The sequence below is a fragment of the Candoia aspera genome, chromosome 11 (genome assembly GCF_035149785.1).
Source record: "Candoia aspera isolate rCanAsp1 chromosome 11, rCanAsp1.hap2, whole genome shotgun sequence".
NCBI classification, from domain to species: domain Eukaryota; kingdom Metazoa; phylum Chordata; class Lepidosauria; order Squamata; family Boidae; genus Candoia; species Candoia aspera.
The window spans coordinates 24811371-24832893 of record NC_086163.1 but is presented as its reverse complement, the minus strand read 5'-3'; the positions used below and the strand labels follow the sequence as shown (position 1 = coordinate 24832893).

General features: G+C 51.1%; 2 protein-coding genes across 4 annotated transcripts; one reads left to right on the top strand and one right to left on the bottom strand.

The window, feature by feature from the left end:
- Positions 1-434: 434 nt before the first annotated feature.
- Positions 435-6034, bottom strand: CDK10 (cyclin dependent kinase 10). 3 transcript variants are annotated; one of them, XM_063313134.1, is made up of 14 exons: positions 5938-6034; positions 5434-5506; positions 4999-5070; positions 4820-4922; positions 4411-4492; positions 3697-3764; positions 3524-3576; positions 3366-3435; positions 2910-2969; positions 2620-2743; positions 1941-2080; positions 1528-1580; positions 1315-1443; positions 435-1094 (listed from the first exon to the last, which is right to left on the bottom strand). In XM_063313134.1, exons 1-13 carry the CDS (start codon positions 6013-6015, stop codon positions 1343-1345), a joined length of 1077 nt encoding a protein of 358 aa, XP_063169204.1. In that variant the 5' UTR covers positions 6016-6034; the 3' UTR covers positions 435-1094; positions 1315-1342. The 3 variants fall into 3 exon arrangements, with proteins under 3 accessions (XP_063169204.1, XP_063169205.1, XP_063169203.1); XM_063313133.1 differs by lacking the exon at positions 435-1094 and having other exon boundaries at positions 1287-1443; XM_063313135.1 differs by lacking the exons at positions 435-1094; positions 2910-2969 and having other exon boundaries at positions 1286-1443.
- An 8686-nt stretch (positions 6035-14720) lies between these two features.
- CHMP1A (charged multivesicular body protein 1A) lies at positions 14721-21472 on the top strand. The gene is made up of 7 exons (XM_063313142.1): positions 14721-14778; positions 16474-16493; positions 17604-17681; positions 18125-18271; positions 18805-18933; positions 19605-19792; positions 20975-21472. Exons 1-7 carry the CDS (start codon positions 14772-14774, stop codon positions 20994-20996), a joined length of 591 nt encoding a protein of 196 aa, XP_063169212.1. The 5' UTR covers positions 14721-14771; the 3' UTR covers positions 20997-21472.
- The last annotated feature ends 51 nt before the right edge of the window (positions 21473-21523 follow it).

Below are 21523 nucleotides of genomic sequence, written 5' to 3'. Positions count from 1 at the left end.
CGACAGATGGGCTGGGGAAGGTGAGCCCCTCACTGCTGCCTCTGGGCATCAGAGGTGGGTGGCTTCCTGTTGCTAAGTTGCAGAGCCGCCCAGTTTCATCCTCTGAAGCAGAAAGGCCTTGAGGGGGCAGGTGGGGCATGCATGCATCTGCAGAAGGAATGTGGCTGGAACTGGGAATCTCTCCACCCCAAAATAATCTATTTATAGCACAGGAGCAGAGAAGCAGCAGGCCACGGGAGCTGCGTCTCGCGTAGGCGGGTGCACAAGAATGTGGTGATTGTAGAGCGGCATCTAGAGATTCAAATGCTTGGAACAGCCTCTGATTTCCCACAGACACCACCATTTTGGACTGGGAATCCCCCCCACCCCCGCAATCTTCAGTCCATCTCAGCAATCCTCAGGCTGGGAGAAAACTCTTTATTCAAACGCCATCCCACTTCCCCCAAGGGCTGTCTGTGGAAAGGGAGGCACGGGGGGGGGGGCTGCTTGTGGTCAGCTGCCTTCCTCACGCCAGCCCAGGCGAGGCATGTTGCTCCTTGGAAGGCCTGGTGCTGCCAGGACAAGGAGCCGTCCCAAGGTCTGCTGGAGGGCCGGGCTGCTTCGTTTGCAGCAGTTTCGAAGATTCCACAGGCCCTCGAGGGTCGCTCCCTTCTTCGCTGCTCCAGCAAGAGTGCTTCGCTTGTTCTTTCAGCATCCAGAGCTGACGAGAGGAGAAACTCAGGCGGGGAGCGGCAGAATCCAGCTCCCTGACCAAAACGCCTTTCCAAAGAGGAAAGTCTCGGGCTGAGCAGCAGCCTTTAGGCGAGGAGGAGCAGCGTGGAGGGACCGAGGATCCCCTCCAGGATGTGGAGGATACAGACCCTGCTTTGCTGCTCCTCAGAAGAAGAGACGATGCAAGTCTCCATCCCAAGAACATTAAGGCCCATTTCCCTCTTGGTAGGATCTGCGTCCTTCATCGCTGGGCCCTCTCTGGCTCTTGGGCCTTGACAGAAGCACTGCTCAGAAAGCCGGCAAGGGTTTCACAGGGCAGTAACAGGAAAAGGGAGGAATGATTGTGGATGGGGAGACAGCCCCCACTCTTGAGAGAGAGATTCCTGGTTAGAGACACAGAGCCCGTAGGCAGATTCAACCGGCGGAAGAGCCAACTAAAATGTCCTTTTCAGCTTAAGTTCTCTTAACAGAACCGCCCTAATTTGGCCTGCCCCACCAAGCAGTTATTGGGTTGGCAGAAACATCCCTGGGAATATCATGAGAGGGAAGGCCCAGCCCCTGTCCACTGAGCGCCCCTCTCCTTCAGGAGGGCCCCCCGAGTACCTTTCAGGTGCCTTCCAAAGCCACCACCTCAGGGCCGGCTGCGCTTGCCTGGGCACTCGGCTGCTGTGCCTGGGGCTGCCCTCTTGTTGCGATGGTGGGGGAAGGTGGGCATGAGCTCTGGCTCACAGGCTGGAAGGAAGGAAAAGAGGTGTGGGGGCCCTGAGGCAAGAAGCAGCCCCACCCGGCAGAAAAGGAGCCCCAAGGGCGACTTACGCCATGGCTTCTCCTTGAAGTAAGAGCTTTCCAAGCAGTCCCCGGCCGTTGCTCTGGGGAGGAGATGTGGCAGTGAAGAGTCAGTTCCTTCTCTCTCCCCCCCGCCAAATCACAAAGCCTGTCCTGCAGCCTCTCTGCTGCCCCCTCCCCAGAAGACCCGGGCCAACACCACCGTTCTGAGAAAGCCAAGCAGCCGTGGCTTCCACACGGGTTGGCCCCGGGGAAAGCCGGGCTTTTGGCTCAAGTTGAGTTTTGCAGCAGCAGCCTGGCAGGTAGCTTTGAACTCACCGCCCCTCTGCTTCACTGGACGGCCTGACCCCCTGTGCCGGGAGGGAGGCGGTCAAGCCTTCCCCCACCCAAGGGGGCATCCAAACAGCCAGTTGCATGAAGGCACATGTCAGGAAGCCGGTTACCTTTTCTTTGGATCGTACATGAAGAGCAAGTTGAGGAGGCGAAGCCCAGCCTCGGACAGCCACGCAAACTTGTGCTTCAGGTTGTTGTAGGGCTGCTTACGGAGAGAATACTGGCTCACGAGGGGCAGCTTGGAGAAGCCCTGGAAAAGGGGCAGGGGGGACACAACCAAACCTTTGCCTTTTGCCTGCGACTTGGTACACATCAAGGCATCATCTAGATCTGTGTTTCTCAACCTTGGCCCCTTGAAGATGGCTGGGCTTCAACTTGAAGCCCAACCATCTTCAAGGGGCCAAGGTTGAGAAACACAGATCTAGAGCTTCCAGTAGAGGATCTGGTTAGAGTAGCCAGGGTGGTAGAAAACTGCATTCCATGACAGCTCAGCTGACGAAAGCCTTAATGGGCAGAGAGAGTCGGTATTGATGCTTTATCTCATAAATTTGATTCCCTTGCCTGACTCAATGCAAGCTCCTCTGGGCAGGAAGCAGGAAGGATCTGGCCAAGGGGCCTTTGGGACAGTGGCCATGCTTTGGCATGAACGCCCGAGTCCTGCAGCATGCTAAGCCAAAGCCAAACCAACAGTGATGTGTGAATTGTGGTTTTCTTAGAGTGAACCCCAGCGCAAAGGAGGCACGCAAAGAAACAAAGAGCTGCAGGACAGAGCAGGCAGAGAGTACTCACGGGCCAGATGGTCTCATTAGGGGTGCCCAGCAACTGCACGATCAAGTCTACCTGCTGTATCTCAGAGCTCCCAGGCAGCAGAGGCTTATGGGCCAGCAATTCCGCCAAGATGCAGCCCACTGCCCTGCAGGCAGACAGAGTTAGTGGTGAGACCCCCTTCTAGCAACCCCCCTCCCAAGCAAACCCGGCTTCGCTCTTTCGGAGTGTTGCAAGGCAACCCTGGAGAAAAGCATCTTGCCCCCTCCCCAGCCAGAGCCCAACACTTCGAGAGGTTGGAGATCTTTTCTCACCACATGTCTATGGCTGTGGTCTGCGTGGTGGTGCCTAGGAGCAGCTCAGGGGCCCGGTACCTGCATGGGGAAGGAAAGAATGAAGGCGCTCCAGGGCGGGAGCAGTCTTCAGGCCCAGCCAACACCCAGTCCATTTGTACTCGGGAGGAGACCAGCAGGGCTGTGTGTGGAAAGGGGCTGCGCTGGCAATAGCTTCACCTCACGCTGCCATAATCCTGCTACCGTAGAGCGAGAGGCTCCTGTGCCCCACTGCGTCTGGCATTTTGCGCATTTCAAAGTGCACAATTGGCAAACAGGGTCGATACATCACTCTGTGTGCGCTGCATCTGTTAACTTCTCCAGGCAATTTCCACAGCCCTTAATTCATGGGGCAGCTGAGCGTGGGTGCAAAGGGCCCCCTTCCCTCCCACAATGCCCCAAGCGACTCCGCCGCGGGATCGATCAGAGCCAACTCACCACAGCGTCACCACTTTCGGGGTCATGGGCTTCAGGGGAACCCTGTAGGCCCGAGCCAGCCCAAAATCCGCTACAAAAAAAGACGGCGCAGGGAGGTCAGGCAACTCTGCCGCTTCATGTCTCCAGCGACTGCCTTGAGCAGGTGGCGTCTGACTCACCTGTCTTCACACAACCTTTGTCGGTCATGAGCAGATTGGACACCTTGAGGTCCCTGTTGGTTGATGGAACACGGGCTTGTGGAAGGCCGGGGGGCTGGGCTCGCCTGAGCGGATGCCACCAGCGCCAGTGCCCCCCTCCCTGTTACGGCTTGATCCATCCCTGCCTTTCTCACCTGTGAATGATGAAGTTGTTGTGCAGGTACTGAAGACCATGGAGAACCTGGAGAACGATGCACTTCACCTGCGAGGAGGCAGGCCAACACATGAGGGTCATGGCAGGGCCCTCGGACAGCACTTGTCCTGTGCTGGATCCCACTCAGAACTCAAGATCCAGCACGAGAAGCTAAAATGACCGTTCCTCAGTTGCAAAACAGCACAGACCTCACATACCTTGTGCTTGTTCAGCCTGCCTAGCACAAAGCAAAGTATCGTGGGGGATGTGTGAATGAACAAAATAGAGCCCATTCAGACAAAGCAGGCCACGCCTCAACTTGCAAGGCTGCGCTGCATGGTACTCTTTGGGGCATCGAGTGAATTTAAAAAAAAATTTAAATGTGCTTTTCAGATCCTTGCCCCACTCTTGATTTTAGTTGGGTTTATTCTGTAATTGTTTTTGTGTTTTATCTCTATTTTGAAAGCTCTGGCTGTTGGCAGTATAAAGCGTACCAGAGAATACCAGAGTTTTTTAATATCTTGCTTAAGCTAGAACGTATCTCCGTCGCGTTTTTGCCACAGTTCTTATAAAAGTTGGGATGGCTATTTGGGATGGAAGCTTTTCCCTCAGACCGCCTGGCACCTCCTTCAGCTTGGCAAGGACCGCCACTCCAACAAGCAGAGCACCACACCTGCTCCCCCCCCCCCCCGGTTGCGGTTCAGCCTGGACACACCTGAGCTTCAGAGAAGGGAGCCTGCATGTTCTCCAGGAGGCTGGCCAGGTCCTGCTCACAGTAACCCATCACCAAGAAGATGCTGCAGGGGAAATCACAGATAGGCATGTTCCTCGCTGCCTCCAGAGACAGGAAATCTGCCCCAAGAGACTTAAGGAGAGGCAGGTCCTGGGTGCTCACATTGTGTGCCTTGGGACGGACACATCTCTTCTTTGTCTGCTTGAAGATACAAAGGCAAACCCCACCCATCGCTCCCACGCCCTTTCTGCAAAGGTTTCATGCTTTTTTCCAAACAGGTGGATCTGCTGCAATCCAAGGCAATGCTGCAATGCCGCAGCGAGAGCACTTACCCCTTGCTGGACTAAGAGGACAGAAAGGGGAATCGTCTCCCATGTCCCCAGGAAATTACCTCTCCAGGTGGCTGCCCACCACCACCTCCTTCAGCTCCACGATGTTGGGGTGCTGAAGCCTCAGCAGCAGGGTGATTTCTCGCAGGCTGCTGATGGGAATTCCTGCGGGGGAGGGGGTCCGGCTGAGAAATGTGCTCCCCGAGCCAGACCTGCCCAGGAGGACCCCCGCTCTGCTCACCGTCTTTCTCTTTGTCCATCCGCACCTTCTTCAGAGCCACAATCTCATCCGTCTGCGTGTCTCGGGCACGATCTGAAAAAGGCAGAGCCATCCAAGCTCCTGGGGATCCCCCCTCCCGCTGCCCCTGCCCCCACCACCAAACACCTTTCAGCAAGGAATGGCTCCCGCAGCCAGGCAGCGCCCCAGAAGCCGGCTGTTCTTTAAGCGGCTTCACCAGCCCCGGCCCTCAGCTGCCTTTCCATGGTTCAAAGGTATCTTTAATTCTTAAACATCTGGAAGGCGCTGCCCGGGCCACTGAGAACGCTTTCCCCGGGACACTTCAGGGAGGAGGCACTGAGGGCTCGCGGGAGCCGGGGGCCGGGAGCCGGGGGCCGGGCCGGGCCGGGCCGGGCCGGGCCGGGCCGGGGCGGGGCGGGGCGGGGGGCTGGCGCTCACACACGATGCCGTAGGTCCCTTCTCCGATCCGGTTGAGCTTCTCGAACTCCTTGACGCTCCGGCACCTTCCCAGCTGAAAGGAGAGCCGGATGAGGGCCGTCTCCGCTGCCTGCGGGCTCCTGCGGGCCGGCCCTCGGCAGGGGGAGCAGGCCGCGCGGCCCTCCGCCGCCGGGCGCTCCGGCGGGGCAGCGAGGGGGTCCGCGCCGCGGCTGGGAAGCGAGCGCCTCGGCAGCTCCGGCCCGGGCGCAGGGCGACCCTTCGCGTCCGGGGGCAGCGCGGCGCCCCGCCCCTCAGCCCGGGGCCCGGCCGGGGCGCACGAGGCAGCGCAGCCACGCCCGGGCGGCCGACCCTCCCCGCGGGGACGGGGGCGCACTCCGCGGGCCGAGCGAGGCGACGCGACGCCCCCTTCCCCAAGCTGGCGCCCGGCAGGTGAACTCGGACTACACATCCCACCACGCCCGCGGAAAAGCGCGAAGGGCGCGCCGGGAGTTGGAGTCCGCTCACCCGGTGCGCGGCGGGCACCGCGAAGAAGCCGCCGTGCAGCCGCTTCAGGCGCAGGGGGTCCGGCTCTTGCTCCGCCATGGCCCCTCTCCGCCGCCGGCCGCTCCCGCGCAGGCGCACTCGGCTCCTCGCGCGGGGGTTCATGGGAGTTGTAGTCCCTTGCGGGTGGAAGCGGCGGGCTGAGAAAGAGGGCTCAGTCGCCCCTGCCCGGGCACCATCCCTGCTCCGCTGCCTTCCCGAGGCTCCTCCTGGGAGGAGATATATTAACAAGTATAGATAAAACAATGCGACCAATTTCTGTTGTTGTTTTATGCAGGTGTTGGGTGAAGGTGGAATTGCTGCAGTTAAAGCAGCGCTTCTCAACCTTGGCGACTTGAAGATGGGTGGACTTCAACTACCAGAATTCCCCAGCCAGCATGGGTGGCTGGGGAATTCTGGGAGTTGAAGTCCACCCATCTTCAATTCGCCAGGGTTGAGAAACACAGAGTTAAAGGCTCTGCTGTCATGAGGTCCTCAGTTACTATAAAAACCTGTTACTATTTCAAAGCATTTTGGGACAGGAGGGGAGGGAAAGAACAGTGGACTGTTCGCTTGCAGCTCTGCCTTTGGCCTCCAGAAGGTCAGCCTGTTCGAGTTTAAATGAACCCAAATTACAGTGCATTTTGGGGGGTGTAACTTCCATATATTTTTGCAGCTTTCGGATTATGTCAGTTTCATTTGGCAATGCCAACACCTGTGGATTTAGGGAATGGGCCTGTTAGGATGATCAGTTAACTAGCACTTTGGACCTTACAAACAACTGAGTTTTGTTTTGTTTTTTAATACACAAAGTAACAGAGGAAAGAGAAGGGAGGATGAACAAACTGGGAGAGAATAGGTGATTATTGTGGCCATAGGTAATTAAGAATACTTGTGGGGGGAGAGGGAACCACCGAGTCAGATCAAAGTTTCAGTGGCTTTACAGGATATTATTGTTAAGGCCTAGGGTTGTTCTCCTGTAGTTAAACCCCTCCAGGTATAAAGGCTACCAGCAGATGTCCCAAACCCTTAGCTGGAAGTTATTTATTCTATGCCGTATCCTGCCCAGCTAACAAAAATAACAAAATTACCTTCCTCAGCAGTCAGTTATAAACCCCAAATGTGTAAAACATAAAATTGACTCAAAGCCAAAACATTGCAAATAACAGTGCTTCTTCAGCGCCAAATGCTCAGTGAAAAAGGATCCACAGAGTGGCGGCCAAAGGCTCAATTGTTCATTCCGTCACTATTGAAAGACCTGCCCATCCCGTCCTGAAGGAGTGGAATTGCCATAAAATGCTGCTAGCCCCCAACCCTGCAGGTGATCCAGAAGGATCTCTGGGTTCATGGGATCAAATGCTAATAGGATCAGGAGGGGCATAATCCCTCCACCCAGTCCTGACGAGAGCGAGCATTGCAGTTTCTGTCCTGTGTCTGGGTCTGGCTGGAAGGGATCAGAATAACCTCCTTCATCCAGGATTCTCTGTAGTCGACGCCCCACCGTATTCTCCAAAAAGGGAAGATTGGAAACTGGGCAGAAGTTCCCCCGGTGCTGTTGGACTGAGAGATGGCTTCTCTTTCAGAGAGGGGCACCAGCGCCTCCTTCAGGGCAGGGGTCCTTCCCTAAGGAGCACTGACCATCTCTCGACCCTGGCCACGGCTGCCCCATCCCGGCTCCCTGCAGGAGCCAGCCCTCGCATGGGAAAGCAGTGCTGAGAAGAACCTTACCCACTTTAGGAAGTGAAGAAATTCTGTTTCTAGGATTGCACCTGAAATGTGGATTCCCAACGTCAGTTTGTCCATGCAGGTACAGATCTGTTATTGACTGGAAGTCTTGAGAGATTTAACAAACATATTTATTTGGAAGTGAACATACAGCTCCCTCATTTACATTTGACTAAGCGTTGCCACTCCTCCTCCTCTTCCCCCGCCTCCAAAGGTGACCATGGAGGTCAGGAAAGTGAAACCATGAAAGGATTCATTGCGGTGGATTCCCATTTATTGAGAGGGGCTCCGGGACCCGGCTGCCAGGCTCCTGACGGTCTCCATCCTCCCGAGCACCGTGGGCTCTCCAGTGGGCAGGACTCACTGCTCTTTGCTCATCCTATAGGCATCTACCGTGCTGGGCTTTGAGTGCACAGTAAACGGGGTGTAGTCGGACTCCCGGATGGTTTTCGTCTCGGGAAGCTCATCAGTAAAGCTGTTTATCAGTACTTCTTCGGAGGGGCCCGTGACGATGATCTTAGGGATCAGCTTTTTCTTCTTGCCAATTTTATCAGCAGACACTGCAAGGAAGGGAGGAAATATAAAAATGCCGCATCTGGGGAAACTAACAGCAGCTTCTTGCAACTGACTGTCAGTAGGAAGCTGGGAGAGTAAGAGTGAATGTGTGTACAGACCCGGAGGGGCTTCATTTTCAAACAGCTGCTAAAGCTGACACCTGCCTGAAGCTCTTGCATTCTGCATAAAGCCCTCCTCTAAGCCTGCAGATATCAGGAACGATTGTAGGAAATCAAGAGTTCCTTCATATATTTTGCAAAGTAAATAAAAGTAGAAACTTGCAGAATTATTTCTGGCATTTTGAGGAGCAAGCAAAGGTGGGGCTTGTGCAACCCCCCTCCACCCAAACTGCAAGTTTCAAAAGGATGAACAATTTGCAGATTTGAGGGCTGTGGGTGTATGAAAACGTCAATTCTCTTTCACATATCATCTGGAAATATAAAAAGTTGCAGCCTAATTCTTCATGTAGAGTCATTACCATTATGATGTAAAGTGATGCTCAGTGTCAGAGGAAAACACTTGCGCAGGCTCAGATGCATGAGAACAGGTTCCAGGAACATGGAAGAAAAGTCTGCCTCACATTAAGATCGGTCTGCAGAATGAATGAGTAGCCTTCTGTACAGTAATAATGGAAAATAATGATCCCTGGGACTTGGAGTCAAAAGGGTAGACGATGATGATGATGTGATGATGATAATGACGGTGACTTGAATTCCCATTTCAGATCTGGTTTTCCCAACACACTCTGCTTTTTTATCACACCTGGCAACACTTTCTATCAGTAAGTGTTTCAGCAACTCAATTAGGTTTGCCTCATTTCCAGTTGAAGAATCAAGAATCTGGATAAGGTGCTTCTAGACAAGCCTTTATTGTGCAACGCCCTGCTTTATGCACAGAGGCTCCAGATATTGCTCTCGCCCAGCCATAAACTGCCAGAAGGGTCATAGCAAATTTAATGAAATAAATAAATAAGAATAATACTTATAAGGAAGGAAAGATGGAATTGCTGTGGAGTGCCTAGTAATGATATGGCTGTCCAGCTGGAACAAAATGCACCGCTGCAGCCAGGGTTGCTCTGAGGCAGGAGAATAACATCCTTTTGCCCCACTGTCTGCCAGAGGCCTTAGCAGCTGTAGGAGAGTTGTATACAGGTTTTACTATCTATTTGCAGGGAGCCAGAGTACCTCCCACACCAAACAAGCAGCCCAGGTGCCAGTTGCCTTAAAGTAGCAGAACTGGGGACTTCCGGTGGGGACATGGTGGACTGAACAGCTGTGCCTGTGGGCTCAGCGGGCAGAACTGACAATGAGGCAGTTTTTTCGGGCTCAGGCAGGTTTTTCCTGAAGCCCTGGAGTGTTTTTCTGGAAAAAGGAAAACACCTGGAATCACCCCATCTGTCCTCTGGACGGCTGCTTGCAGCCAGAAGATCACAAACTGCATTTGCGCTCGACTGGTAAGAGCAGTGGGAGGCTGGGTCATCACCATTTTCCAAGCCGCGTTGTAGCCTTAAAAGGACACTGAAACTGGCCACCTGTTTCTAACTCACCCAATTTATATTTCTTTTAAGTACGCCAACCCTAAGAGAGGCTTTCTACAGCAAGAAGAAGCGGGTTCTCTTGGTGCTTATCGTTATTTTTGGAATTAATTTTTTTAAAAATTCTTTTAAAGTTTTGGTTTGTTTTCCATCCAAATATTAAGGAGGATTGAGAGTATTGTCTCCCTGTTACTATTTTTGTACTAAATTTGAAGGTATTAGCATTTTCCTAATACCTTCGGCTGTTTTGAACTTTGTTTTCTGCTTCTACTTTCCCTGGGGAACTGCCTCTTATCTCACTTTCACTTATGTAAACACATTCTTTCATAACTTTGGCTTTCGCCGGTTAGGCTCCTAGGGGGCAGCATAATCTACTGCTTGAGACATGGAGGAGTTTAAACAGACTTTCTCTGACTTCCATCAAGATTTCAAACAGATTCTTTCTGATTCCTACCAAGCTTTTATGCAAGGCATTCAGGACATTGTGGAAAACATGAGCTCTAAAATGTGTCACCTGGTTGGGGATGTCGTGGGTGAAATTGAGGAATTTATGTCTCTTCGACTTCTGTTGAAATGCTGGATGAAGAGTGGATAGCCGTGCTGAAGAAATTAAAGGCAGAGATCGAGTTGCAAGACATACGTGACATTGACCTTCTGATGGAACCGCATGGAAAAGAAGGGGTTATTATGTATGGGAGTCTTCTGAAGAGGAGCTGGAGCTTTTGAGGGGGGCAGTTGGGCTGCTTGATTTCTTTAAGAAAAAAGTTCTGTGCTCATTGTGGGATATGTAAATGCTCTGGTTTATTTTGAAGTGGGATAAGGGCTTAAGAATATTTATCTGGATTGCTTTTAGGGTTTGGCTGACTTCATTTGTCTTCAACAGTTTGGATTAAGAATATTATACCTTAATAACCTTAATCCAAATCGTTAAAGATAAATAATGTCTGGTTTTGGGTTTAATATGATTAAGATTATTAAAATTGTTGTATTATCAAGTATAATGGCAGACAGTGTATGTTTTTTTAGTTTGATCTTTATTATAGTAGACAGGAACGTAGAGAATAGTAGTAGGAAGGAAATAATTAAATACATGTTATCTCTGGGGTGAAGTTGGAGGTTTATATCCATATCTATCTATCTTTTAATATAAGGGGAGGGAGCAACTGTATTTAGTGATTTTTATAATGTGCCAATGGAATGATTTATAGAAATAATGTGATTTTGGTTTCATACAGAGTAAGGGATTGATTATGGAAAATTGTTGTATATCCTTGCTGTTAAAAGTTGGAAGTCACCTCTTTTTGTAATTAAAAAAAATTCTCTTGTGTTTTCACACTTTTTTAGGTTTTTTCTTTGTAGTTTGTTGTGTTTCTGTTCTTTTATCTTTGCTTGAAACTTAGTAAAATTCTTATAAAAAAAAGTAGCAGAAGTGGAACTGAGCCCTCTCTACCTTTATCCCTCTTTTTTTCATTTGCTTTAAAGGATTACCATGCATTGTAAACTGCCTCGAGACCTTTCATTTATTTTAGATAAACAAAAACTAAGCATTTTTTTCTATTTCTGTCCCCTGCTTATTGCTGTAAAGGTGAGAGAATGAGGCAGAAAATGAAGTAAACAAAAATGCTTTTTGGAGGCAACAGCGCATTTCATTCAATGTGCTGAGAAAGAGGCAGGTTAACAGCTCGCTGTATTCATGGTGTGCTGAGAACACGCCGCCTCCCTTACCTTCTACTTGCATCAGGTGAGGCGGCACCTTCTTCCCACCCTTGGAGGTCGAGGGCTGAATGCCTGAATCTTGAAACCTTGGATCTTGAAAGGCTTGCTTGGATTCCTTGATCCTGCTGTTGTCTACAGTTCGATGGGTGTGAGCTGCTGAGAGAAGACAAAAATAGAAAGGATAGAAAGGAAGAAAGCAGGAGGGAGCCTTTCCTTTGCACTATGGTAGCTTGTTCCAAAGGCCAGCAGCCAGTCAGAAAATAAAAGCATCTTGTTGGACCACACAGGATCTTGGAGTAAGGTGTTTCCTTCCCCATCTGGAGCCTTCCGGTTGTGCTGGGATGTCTGGCCTATCCTGGCTGGCCATTCTGGGGAAGGCGGGGTACCGGGCTAGAAAAGGCTGTTCTAATGAGAGGTTTTTCATCCAGCCACATTTTCAGGCCCGCTACAAGCAGCTTGGGGCAGTGTATGGTTTTCCCCACCTTCTTACACATTCCAACCATCCCAGAAGTGACTCTGCGAGTGGCTTAGATACACTGAACTACATTCATTTCTGAGCAGAGGTTGAACCTGCCTCTCATCCATGGGCTTAGATATTTCTAGGAAATCCATAACCAAAGAATGGAGGCAAATGTCTTCCCCTGTTCTGTGCCATCAACCTTTGCCATTCAGAAGCACACTTCTTATTATGCTTGCAAAGATCAGTAGACTTCTCCTGCACAGATGTGTTTCTTCGAACTCTGGTGTTCATTTCTAGCAGTGCTTTAAGAGAATACAGTTTGCTTTGAGTTCACAGAGTGAATGCTTTGTTCACGGAGATCTACCAGCCATATTCTAAATGCTATACGGAACCCACCAAACGCAGTTACTGTGGGCAAAACTGGAGGTCCTGAGATAGTTAGAAAATATCTATCTTCAAGGAACTCTTGAAGAAGTCCAGCAGTTACAGGTCAAAACACTAGTTTGTGAACTGGCAACCCAACATTCTACTGAGGAGGATGTTAAACTGTTCTCCTGGCATTATAAGCACCTGCCCCAACCCTGTTCTCATCTGTCTTTAACCCAAGGACTCTGCCACCTTCTACTGTGAGCTTCTCAAAGGCAGTGACCCACCAGAGGCCACCAGGTTGAAGAAGAAAGATGTCCTGATGAGAAATGATGGGAGGTTAAACTTTTCTGTGCAGTCTAGTATAAGGTCTCTCCTTGCCCCCATACTGAGGGGGGCAAGTATTAAACAGTGCTTTATATATTGTTTTAAAAAGTAAACGAATTTGGATTTGTTTAGTTGGGGAAATAACCTGTGTTAGCTTATTTCTGAAACAGAGACAGACAATGCTGATATCTGATCCTCATCATATTTATCAGAAAGCAAATGTCTACATTTGCAGGATGGACTGAAATGTGTGCCTGGCCAGCTGAAAGATCACTCGTTAATGTTTGTCATTAAACAAACGGATAGACCAATGGCTGTCCCCACAAATGGGGAAGTAACAGAGCAGGATAGGTGGGCACCTCTCTCCACTGTGTCCACACAGAGGGTCATTTAGAAACAGAATCACCTCCCTGCAGCTGAAAGGGCACATCCTTCATTCAACCTTATCTGCTCCTGTCTGTGCAGAGATCAAGCTACTGCACCGCCTCTAATCTGCACCCTTCCTGGGCATCATTCTTTAAAGAGGAAGAACACTTTACCTCCTGGCACTTCTTCATGTTTGCTGTGCGAGCGCCCCATAGATAAGCCAAAGTCCTCACGCCCCCTACCTGGCACAACTACATCCTAGCCTACACTGTCTAGGTCCTTTTGTGACTCAGCACCAGCCAAGCGCCATCATCAAAGAAGGAGGACCCCAGAGGCTCCCACCACAGGAGGGGCTTCAGTTCAGGGAAGAGCCTCTCTGTTGCAACACATTCTCTTCTCCTCCTCTGAGCTTAGAATCAGTGGCTGCCCCCCAAAGGCCCATAATAATGAGGTATGAGAGAGACTGAGGTGGGGAAGAATAAGGGGGTGATGGGTCTCCCACAGGATCTGTGCTGAGAAGCGATGTGGATCCTGCAAAAGAAGCAGAGGCCAGAATGAATGAATGAATGAATCTATCTGCCATTTCACTGCTGCAACTCTGGGCGGTTAAGAGTTAAAAACCAAAAAAAGCAATATAAAGACAACCACAAAAATCCTCATTATTTTGTGGGTGGCTGTGGGCTCCCACCCTTTCCCCCTTTTTCATTTTCCCCAAGCCGCTTCAGTCTCATGTGCTCAGCTCCTCAGAGCCTGTTTGGAAAGAATGACATAAGCATTGCAGAAATTAAAAAAAAAAAAAAAAAGGGAATGTAGGGGTAGGTGAGGGGGAAAGGGCAAAGCCAAAAAAGGCTCACTTCTAGGGTATTAAGAAAAATAGAGCTGACTTTATATTATTATAATTTGGATCCCATTTGAAGGGGATTTCAGTAATTCCATAGAACTCACCATTGGGGGGAGGCCTCTCATTTCAGCCAAATGCAGAAGGAGCTTTGCTTCTGACTCCTCCAAAGTTAGGTGCTGATTTTAGTTTTTTAATTTAATTTTGCTTCCATCACGTTTGCAGGTGCAAAAGCGACCAATGACCTCAATCTGAGGGGGTGAGAGTTCATCACCCAGCCTGCAGGCCCCCTCTGCTTCCCACGGAGGCGACCGGTATTGATGCTGCAGATACTTCCCCAGACACGCATTTCGGAGTCGCGTCTGAACGCACGGCCAACCCATGTTGGTGCGGCGTCAAGGCTACCCTCGCAAGTAGGGCCGCGTCGGGGGTGCGGAAAGCCCTGTGTGGCAGCCCGCCTGAGGCCGGGCCGGAGACTCCAGGGGGATCGGACTTCAAAACCCATTATCCCCAGCCAGCCAATTGTGCTGGCTGGGGATTGTGGCGCTGCAGTTCCAGCCTTACCCTTGGGGAAAGATGCTTTGCACTGCTCTACAATTAACCTTGTTAACTCGTAGAGGCGCCTCTTTAATAAAATAAAATAAAATAAAATCAGAATGGAAGCCGACACTGCCCCCAGCAGCATCCAGCTCTTCGTTGCCGCAGCAACCTCCATCGCCTCGAGCACCGCCCCCTGAGGCGGCACGTGACCGCCTCCGGTGCCCTTTCCTTTTGTTTCCCTCTCCCGCCTACGCAGGACAACGCATGCGCCGCCGGCCGAGGCCCCTCCTCGGCGAGGGACGGGCCTCTCGAGAGCGGAAGGAAGCCGGAAGGGAGCGGACCCGGAACCCGGAAGTCCTGGCAAGGAAAGGCGGCCGAGGAGTTCAGCCAGGATGGACGGTGAGAGTTCTCTCCCGGGGGCGTGGAAAGGGGCTGGGGTGTCGCCCGCAGGGAGGGGAGGGGGAGGCGGAGGGCGGTCGTTTTGGGGACGCCGGGGCCCATCATCTCGGGCAGCCTCGGCCCCTCCCGGCTGCGGCTGACTGGAGTTGTAGTCTGGCCCTTCTGGAGGCCTCGGTCTGGGATCTGCGGGTGACCGGGGGGGCTTCCTCGAGGGCAGCCCCCGCCTCCAGCGCCGTCCTGTCTTGAGTCCCATCTTTGGATCCAAGGCTTGAGGACGGATGCGCTGTGGGCGGCCGGCTTTCCAGCCGAGAGGGTGGACAGTGGGGGGGGGGGCTTCGCTCAGGGAGCGCGGGGGGGCATTTCCTCCTTCCCTCCTTTCGTCACACCGAGGAGAGACGAGGACGGGGCGAAGAGCTGCCAGGAAGGGGGGCTTGTCAGCTTGTGCCTCTGCTTCAAGGGTGTGATGGGAGGCAATGGAGCGTAGTGGTCAAGGGGTTGGGCTGGAGCGGGGAGGCCTGGTTCTAGCCTGCCCTCAGCTCCGAAAGATCCTTGGATGACTTTGCACCACTTTCTCTCAATCTGCGCCCCCCCCCCCCGCCACAGGAGGGCGTGCTGGGGAGGCCGCCTTGAGCCCCTGTAGAAAGGGCGAGATAAGGAGCAAGCGAACAAAGAACGAGCCCCCCGCACCCAGCAGTAGACTAAATCGGAAAGGGGAATGTATGGTTTGAATTATGCAGTGTAACGTACTCAGTCACAGTTTCTGCAAACTGCAGATGTCGTGGGGTCCTGTGCCACGGGAGTGGATGTCCTGGATTTACCTTTCATTTTCTGTAAATGGAAAACTGAGGCATTTGGTCTTGAATCAGTGGGATTTGCCGGTACAGATTCCATACTCCTGCTCAGTGCTTATAAATCACTGGATCTTCTGGGATTGCGTAATGTTTAGTTTGTAGATGCTGCGTGCGAAGTCCTACTCAGAAAGGGTAGTCGATATTCTTCTGACCCTTTGGAGATTCATTGGTCTTGTGGAAATCCTCAGGGAATGGGAGGCAGCGTTGTCCTCAGAAGTTGGCCCTTTAGCATGCTGAAATATATTTTTCCTATATCCCAGGAGAAATGTTCCTGCATGCCAGGCAGGTGACGTTGTGTTTAAGTTGCTTATCTGAGCATCTTCACTAGTGAATGTTTCTCCAGGAGAAACACTCCTCCTGTTCCTCAGAGGAGGAGGAGAAACACTGCTGCCACTTTTGGAATTGAATGTTGAGTCTGGAAAGAGAAAGTGCTGGAATTTTGTGGCCCACTTTTTTTTTTAAATTTGAAGAATTTATAGCTTACATTTGCTGTCTCCAAAACTGCTTCTGAAGAGTCTAGTCCTTAAAACTCATAAGCGGCCAAGGGGATAAGCCCCAAGGTATCGTAGTAACTCTGCAGTTGTAGAACTGGGAAAATAATACATTTTACAAATGTAAAAACATTAGGAATTATTTGCTTTCATATTCTTAGCCTCTAATAAAACATTTCTACATACTCTGCAGTTTTGTATATGGATTTTTAAAATCTGTGGAAACATTTTGCGGAGCACACCAAATTTGGGCAGAAGGAATGTTGTGAATGTGTTTCCTAAAATAAGTTCTTCCTACTGAAGCTTCCCTTTATGCTTAAATCTTCCAACTGCTCTCATCTTTCTCTTCACAGATACACTCTTCCAGTTAAAGGTGAGTGTTAGTGTTATCAAATGTGTTTTCCCTAGGGCTTAAAAATCAGAATTCTTGCAGCACAGTTAACCGAGATCTACACTTTTCTCAATAAACATTAGGCACCTGCTGTATTTGGTCGGGAAACACTGTCCTCCTTGGACAGAGAATGTCTGTTTTTCTAAGAGAACACTTCCTAGCCTGGTTTTGTTAAGGAATCTGGGAATGGCAGCTTCTCTGAAGCCACCTGGAGTGGTTTAGCTGAGCCAGAAAATGGCCTCATCGCTATCCATTATGCCTTTAGTGCATATCCCTCCATCTCTGTCTTTTAAAACATGATTGACCTTCTATGGGGCTGTGAGCTTCAGGTTACTGCGCTTAAATGAGGCATTAGATGAAGGGTTTCTGAGTATCCGCCAAACCAAATAATTGCTTGACATTTGTAGTTTAAGAATGGTTGATTATAGAGACTTCCGTCCTTTGTTTCCAGGGAAGGAGTACCCTGATACTGAATCAGTCCTTTGGGGAGCCCACAGACAGGCAATGGTGCACCGTTGCTGCCTCCTCATTTTTCCCAGTGCTGGGTATTCAGACAGCAGCTGTTTCTGAGTTTGGAGGCAGCAACATGTAATCATTGGGAAGACCCATTGGCTTTTGGGGTATCAGAGGGGAGGGGGAGACTGCCTCTTCACTTTGTATGCCATGAACAACTTTATTGGCTTCTGCCAGCCAAATTCTCTTTACTTTTTTCCTTGACTTTTTTCTAAATGATGAAGCCCCAAAGCTTGTAACCCTTCCATATGGAGAAGGCCTTGTTGGGGAACTGCTCTAGTTCCCTGTTTCCCTAGTTAGTTAATTTTCCAGCTTTGCGATGCTGTTTGTGGAGGTGTGGTGACCAGAAAGGTGTGTCATGCTGAATTAGACTTATGGTTGATGCCCCTCTGTTCTGAAGTTTCATGGTAGAATCTGCTTTTCTCTCTGTTACTCTTATAGCTGTGGTGTTTCATCTGGTACCCGGTTATGAGCCACTGGATCAAGTGGGTCATCATATTCCTCTGCTGTATCCAGAGCAAGCAGGAATTGGGGGGTGGGTCTTGCCTACAGGCCTGCTGAACCTCTGCTTCTCTCCAGTTTACAGCCAAGCAGCTGGAGAAGCTTGCCAAGAAGGCTGAAAAGGACTCCAAAACAGAACAAGCCAAAGTCAAGAAGGTGAGGGCCTGAATGCCGACACTAGGAGTAATGGATGGTGATGACTCTTGGCAACTGAGTTGTTTCTCTGCTACAAAGGCTGGGCTTCCATCTTTGCTGCCGTCAAGCTTTTGGGCTGCCACACTTTGGTTACCCATCAAACTTCTAATCTTTTGAGTCTTTGATGTTAAAGACTGTCTGCAGGTATTTCCTCTCTCTGCTTAGCACAAGCATATCTGCTTTGGATCCCTGTGTCTGTTTCCATCCTCCATGTCTTTCTCAGCTTGCGGAACCCCTGCTTTTCTTTTTCTTCCTCATTTCCGAAGCAGTTGAATTTGTAGAATACCCTCGGTTCAGTCTGCAACTATTGAAACCTGATCCCTTTTCTTTCCCTCCACTCTTGATTTTATTTGGGGAAATTGTGAAGCTTGGCTCTGAGGGGTCTTCCCTTTCTCGAATTCCAGGCCCTTCAGCAGAAGAATGTGGAATGCGCTCGTGTCTACGCAGAGAATGCCATCCGGAAGAAGAACGAAGGCTTGAACTGGCTCCGTATGGCTTCCCGTGTAGATGCGGTGGCCTCCAAGGTCCAGACAGCTGTGACCATGAAGGGGGTAAGGAGCTGTATTTTAATACATGGCCTTTCCTTGCTTCGTTTGAACGGGTAGAAGTTTTCCTTGTCCAAGGCTATAAAAGATAATCTACACTAAACTGGTGCCTTCTGGGTGGTGGACAGCTCCCTTAGTTCCCAACCAGCTGGGCTGCTCGGGGGCAATACTCTATTGACACATAAGCAGAAATTACCGATTGGGTTCCTACTAGGCCAGCCGGCCTCCTCTTGCCCCATCCACCCTTTGCCACTCTGCCTGAGTCTTTTTCAACCTGCAGCTCACAATAGATTCCAGCCGGAGCTGGACTTGGTGGCCATGAGTCTCTTCCTTCCTCAGGCCTTCCAGGATTTGGAGAGGATGGAACCATGCAGCTAGGACTCCTTGGGAAATTTTTGCTGACTGGCCGCTGCATGTTTTTCCGCTGGTCTTGATCTGGGCTGCTGTTCCCATGGTCACATGGGGCAGACGCTCTTCAGGACCGGCCCCAGCTTGGTGTGATTCTGCTAAGGTGGATACCCTTCCTGACTCTGTTGCAGGTAACCAAGAATATGGCCCAGGTGACCAAGGCCTTGGACAAAGCTCTCAGCTCCATGGACCTTCAGAAGGTTTCTGCTGTGATGGACAAGTTTGAGCAGCAGGTCCAGAACTTGGATGTTCACACTTCAGTAAGTGCTGCACGCTGACTCTGCAGAACAGGACGCTGAGCTTCAGAGCTGGGGGTTGGGAAGCCACATTCTCACATTCTCCTGCCAGCAAACCTGCTCCTGCTCTTCTCTAGCCTTTGCTGGCTTCTACGCATGCTTGTGGAAGTGTTTGGGTGTCTGTGGGAATTCCCCACTTAGCAGACATTATTCCAGACCCAGCGGGTGGCACCGATGATGAGCAAGCAGGCCTTGAAAGAAGGCTAAAGAGCGTCCAGTGTTAAATCTGCTAGCTGGTGCTTTGCTTAGTCACTGACAGCCCCTGTCACGTTTCACGTCGGTGGCACACGGAATGGAGCTTGTGGGAATACAGCACCATGTTCCACCCTTGTGCCACATGTTTGGCTGTTGAGCAGGAAGAGGCACCCTCATTTCCTGTTCCCCAACTGCTTGGACAAAGGAACTGGAGGTGGCCACACGCTTTTTGCTTGGAAAGAAGGCAAGGGAAGACAGTGGGATGATGGTTTAGGCCAGTGAGAGGACATCCCTCCCTAGCAAGAGGCGGGTGAATTCATTGAGCTTCAGCCCCGTCCTGGGATGCAGTTTGTTCAGGTGGTCTGTCTGTTGATCTCGGCGGCTGCTGCTGCTTGTATTGGTCAGTCTGTCACAGAGCTTCCCCACTTGGCTCCCCTCAGGTGATGGAGGACTCCATGAGCTCGGCCATGACCTTGACAACGCCCCAGGAGCAAGTGGACAGTCTGATCGTGCAGATTGCCGAGGAGAATGGCCTGGAGATTATGGACCAGCTGAACCAGCTGCCCGAGGGGGCCTCGGCTGTGGGCGAGACCTCTACGCGTTCGCAGGAGGATCAGCTGTCGCGGAGGTTGGTCTGCTTCCCCCTGTCTGCCCACAGGACGGGACCTCTGGCTGGATGCTGTCCATCTGGCAGCTCCTTTCATCCCATAGGTCTAGAACCTGCCAGACAGGTGGCGCTTTTCAGAAGGCGAACGATACAATGCGCTCAGCCGACAAAGGCACGAAAGGGTGGGACTGAAGAAGGAAGACAGCTGGCCTGCTGAGAGCCCCTCTCCCCAAGGTCTGCTGCTGCTTGGGGGCTGCATTGCCAGCTTTCCTTGCTTCTTGCCATGGTTAATCCTGGAAGATCTGCCTGGCTTGTGATGACTCCAGCGGTGCAGCCGGCCCAGTCATGTGGCAGGCGGTGGCAGCCTTCCGGAAGGAATCGCCGTTCCTTGCTTGTGCTCACAGGCTGCTAAAGATGCCTTTGAGCTGCATCTCTGTCAAGGGAATGGCTGCTTCTCCGCAATGCTCTTTTGGAGAAACATCCCAGGGTCTCGTGGTGGTACAAGTCAGTGATGCGTCTTGTGAAAAAAAAACTTTTTTCTATCTTGAAGGCATCTCATTTTTCCATGTCGCCGGGTGATATCCTCCACCCCCAGTCCTAATTCAAATTTTGTTGGAGAGGGGAAAAACACTTCTGTGCACGCCATTTATAATTTCACAAGCCCTTCCCCTTTTCTTCCTTACTCGTCTTTTCTCATTATGATACAGATGTATATTAGTAGCAAACCACAGCCCTGGATCAGAAGTAAAGCTAATCCATTGTTTTGTTTGTTTGTTCTTGGCTTGGTGTATTGTGAACTCATCCATTATGGTTTGGCATCATGTGTGGACCAGGCCGTTGCGGCTTGCGCAGGAAATTAGAGCTGAAAGACATCCTGGCTGAGCATTGCACATGAACACAGCCCAAACCTTAGTTAATCCTTAATTAGCTGAAATTACAGTGTGCGTTCACAAGAGCGAGGCAGACCAGAAGAAGTATTAAAAAACCTTTATGAGAACAAAAGGCTAAAGTTGAGAGGGAAGACCTCACAAGGTCTAAATATGCTGAAGGCTGCCGGATACTCTTTGTTTAGTGAATTGCTGGGCAGCCTTCAAGAAAGCCTGGAGGGCCGGAATTGAAGAGCCTTTGAATAGCTCTTTCTGGCACCTCTTCGGAGACTCACTTTTTGCGCGTTAATGGTCTTCCTCTCTCTCACCTTTCCAGATTGGCTGCCTTGCGGAATTAACTCTCCTGCAGCCTCACGGACTGTTGCTCCTGCCTTGCTCTCCTTGATTTGTGGGGGTTCCTGCCTGGGGCCCTGGCCTTCCAGCCCTCTGACCAGCCTCTCCAAGGGCCAGAAAGAAGACTGGCCTCTCTACTCCTTCAGGCCTGCTGTGTCCAGCGGTGCAGCTACTCCTCATCCACAATGATAGCTCCTTCCTAAAGAAGCGGTGGTGACAGCAAGGGTCTGCGTGAACGTGCCTGGTCCTTGGCGAAGGGCTCTCCAGGAGTGGGTGCCCTTTCTCCCCCAACCGCTCCTCCTTCCAGCCTACGCTTCCCACCCTCTTCCTCCTCCTCTTTGGTCTGACGAGAGGAACAGGAGCACGCAACACTTGCCCGTGGTGGAAGTGCGGCCCTTGCAGGAGTGAGGTCACGTGCGTTCCTGAGAGAGCCAGGAACTTCCCTGGTGCTACCTGCGTAGATTCCGATGTGCTGATTGTTCCTCCCCCATTCCCTATTCATGGCTTACGTGTGCGGGGAGAACAGGCCACC

What these genes read in the sequence shown, in the direction of transcription:
- CHMP1A (XM_063313142.1), top strand. An exon ending in AACAAGCCAAAGTCAAGAAG is followed by an intron (nt 17,682 to 18,124) that starts GTGAGGGCCTGA and finishes CTCGAATTCCAG; the next exon opens with GCCCTTCAGCAGAAGAATGT. An exon ending in CAGCTGTGACCATGAAGGGG is followed by an intron (nt 18,272 to 18,804) that starts GTAAGGAGCTGT and finishes ACTCTGTTGCAG; the next exon opens with GTAACCAAGAATATGGCCCA.
- CDK10 (XM_063313134.1), bottom strand. Translation starts at nt 6,015, where the DNA reads ATGGCGGAGCAAGAGCCGGACCCCCTGCGCCTGAAGCGGCTGCACGGC. An exon ending in GATGGACAAAGAGAAAGACG is followed by an intron (nt 4,923 to 4,998) that starts GTGAGCAGAGCG and finishes CCTCCCCCGCAG; the next exon opens with GAATTCCCATCAGCAGCCTG. An exon ending in ACCACAGCCATAGACATGTG is followed by an intron (nt 2,744 to 2,909) that starts GTGAGAAAAGAT and finishes GTCTGCCTGCAG; the next exon opens with GGCAGTGGGCTGCATCTTGG.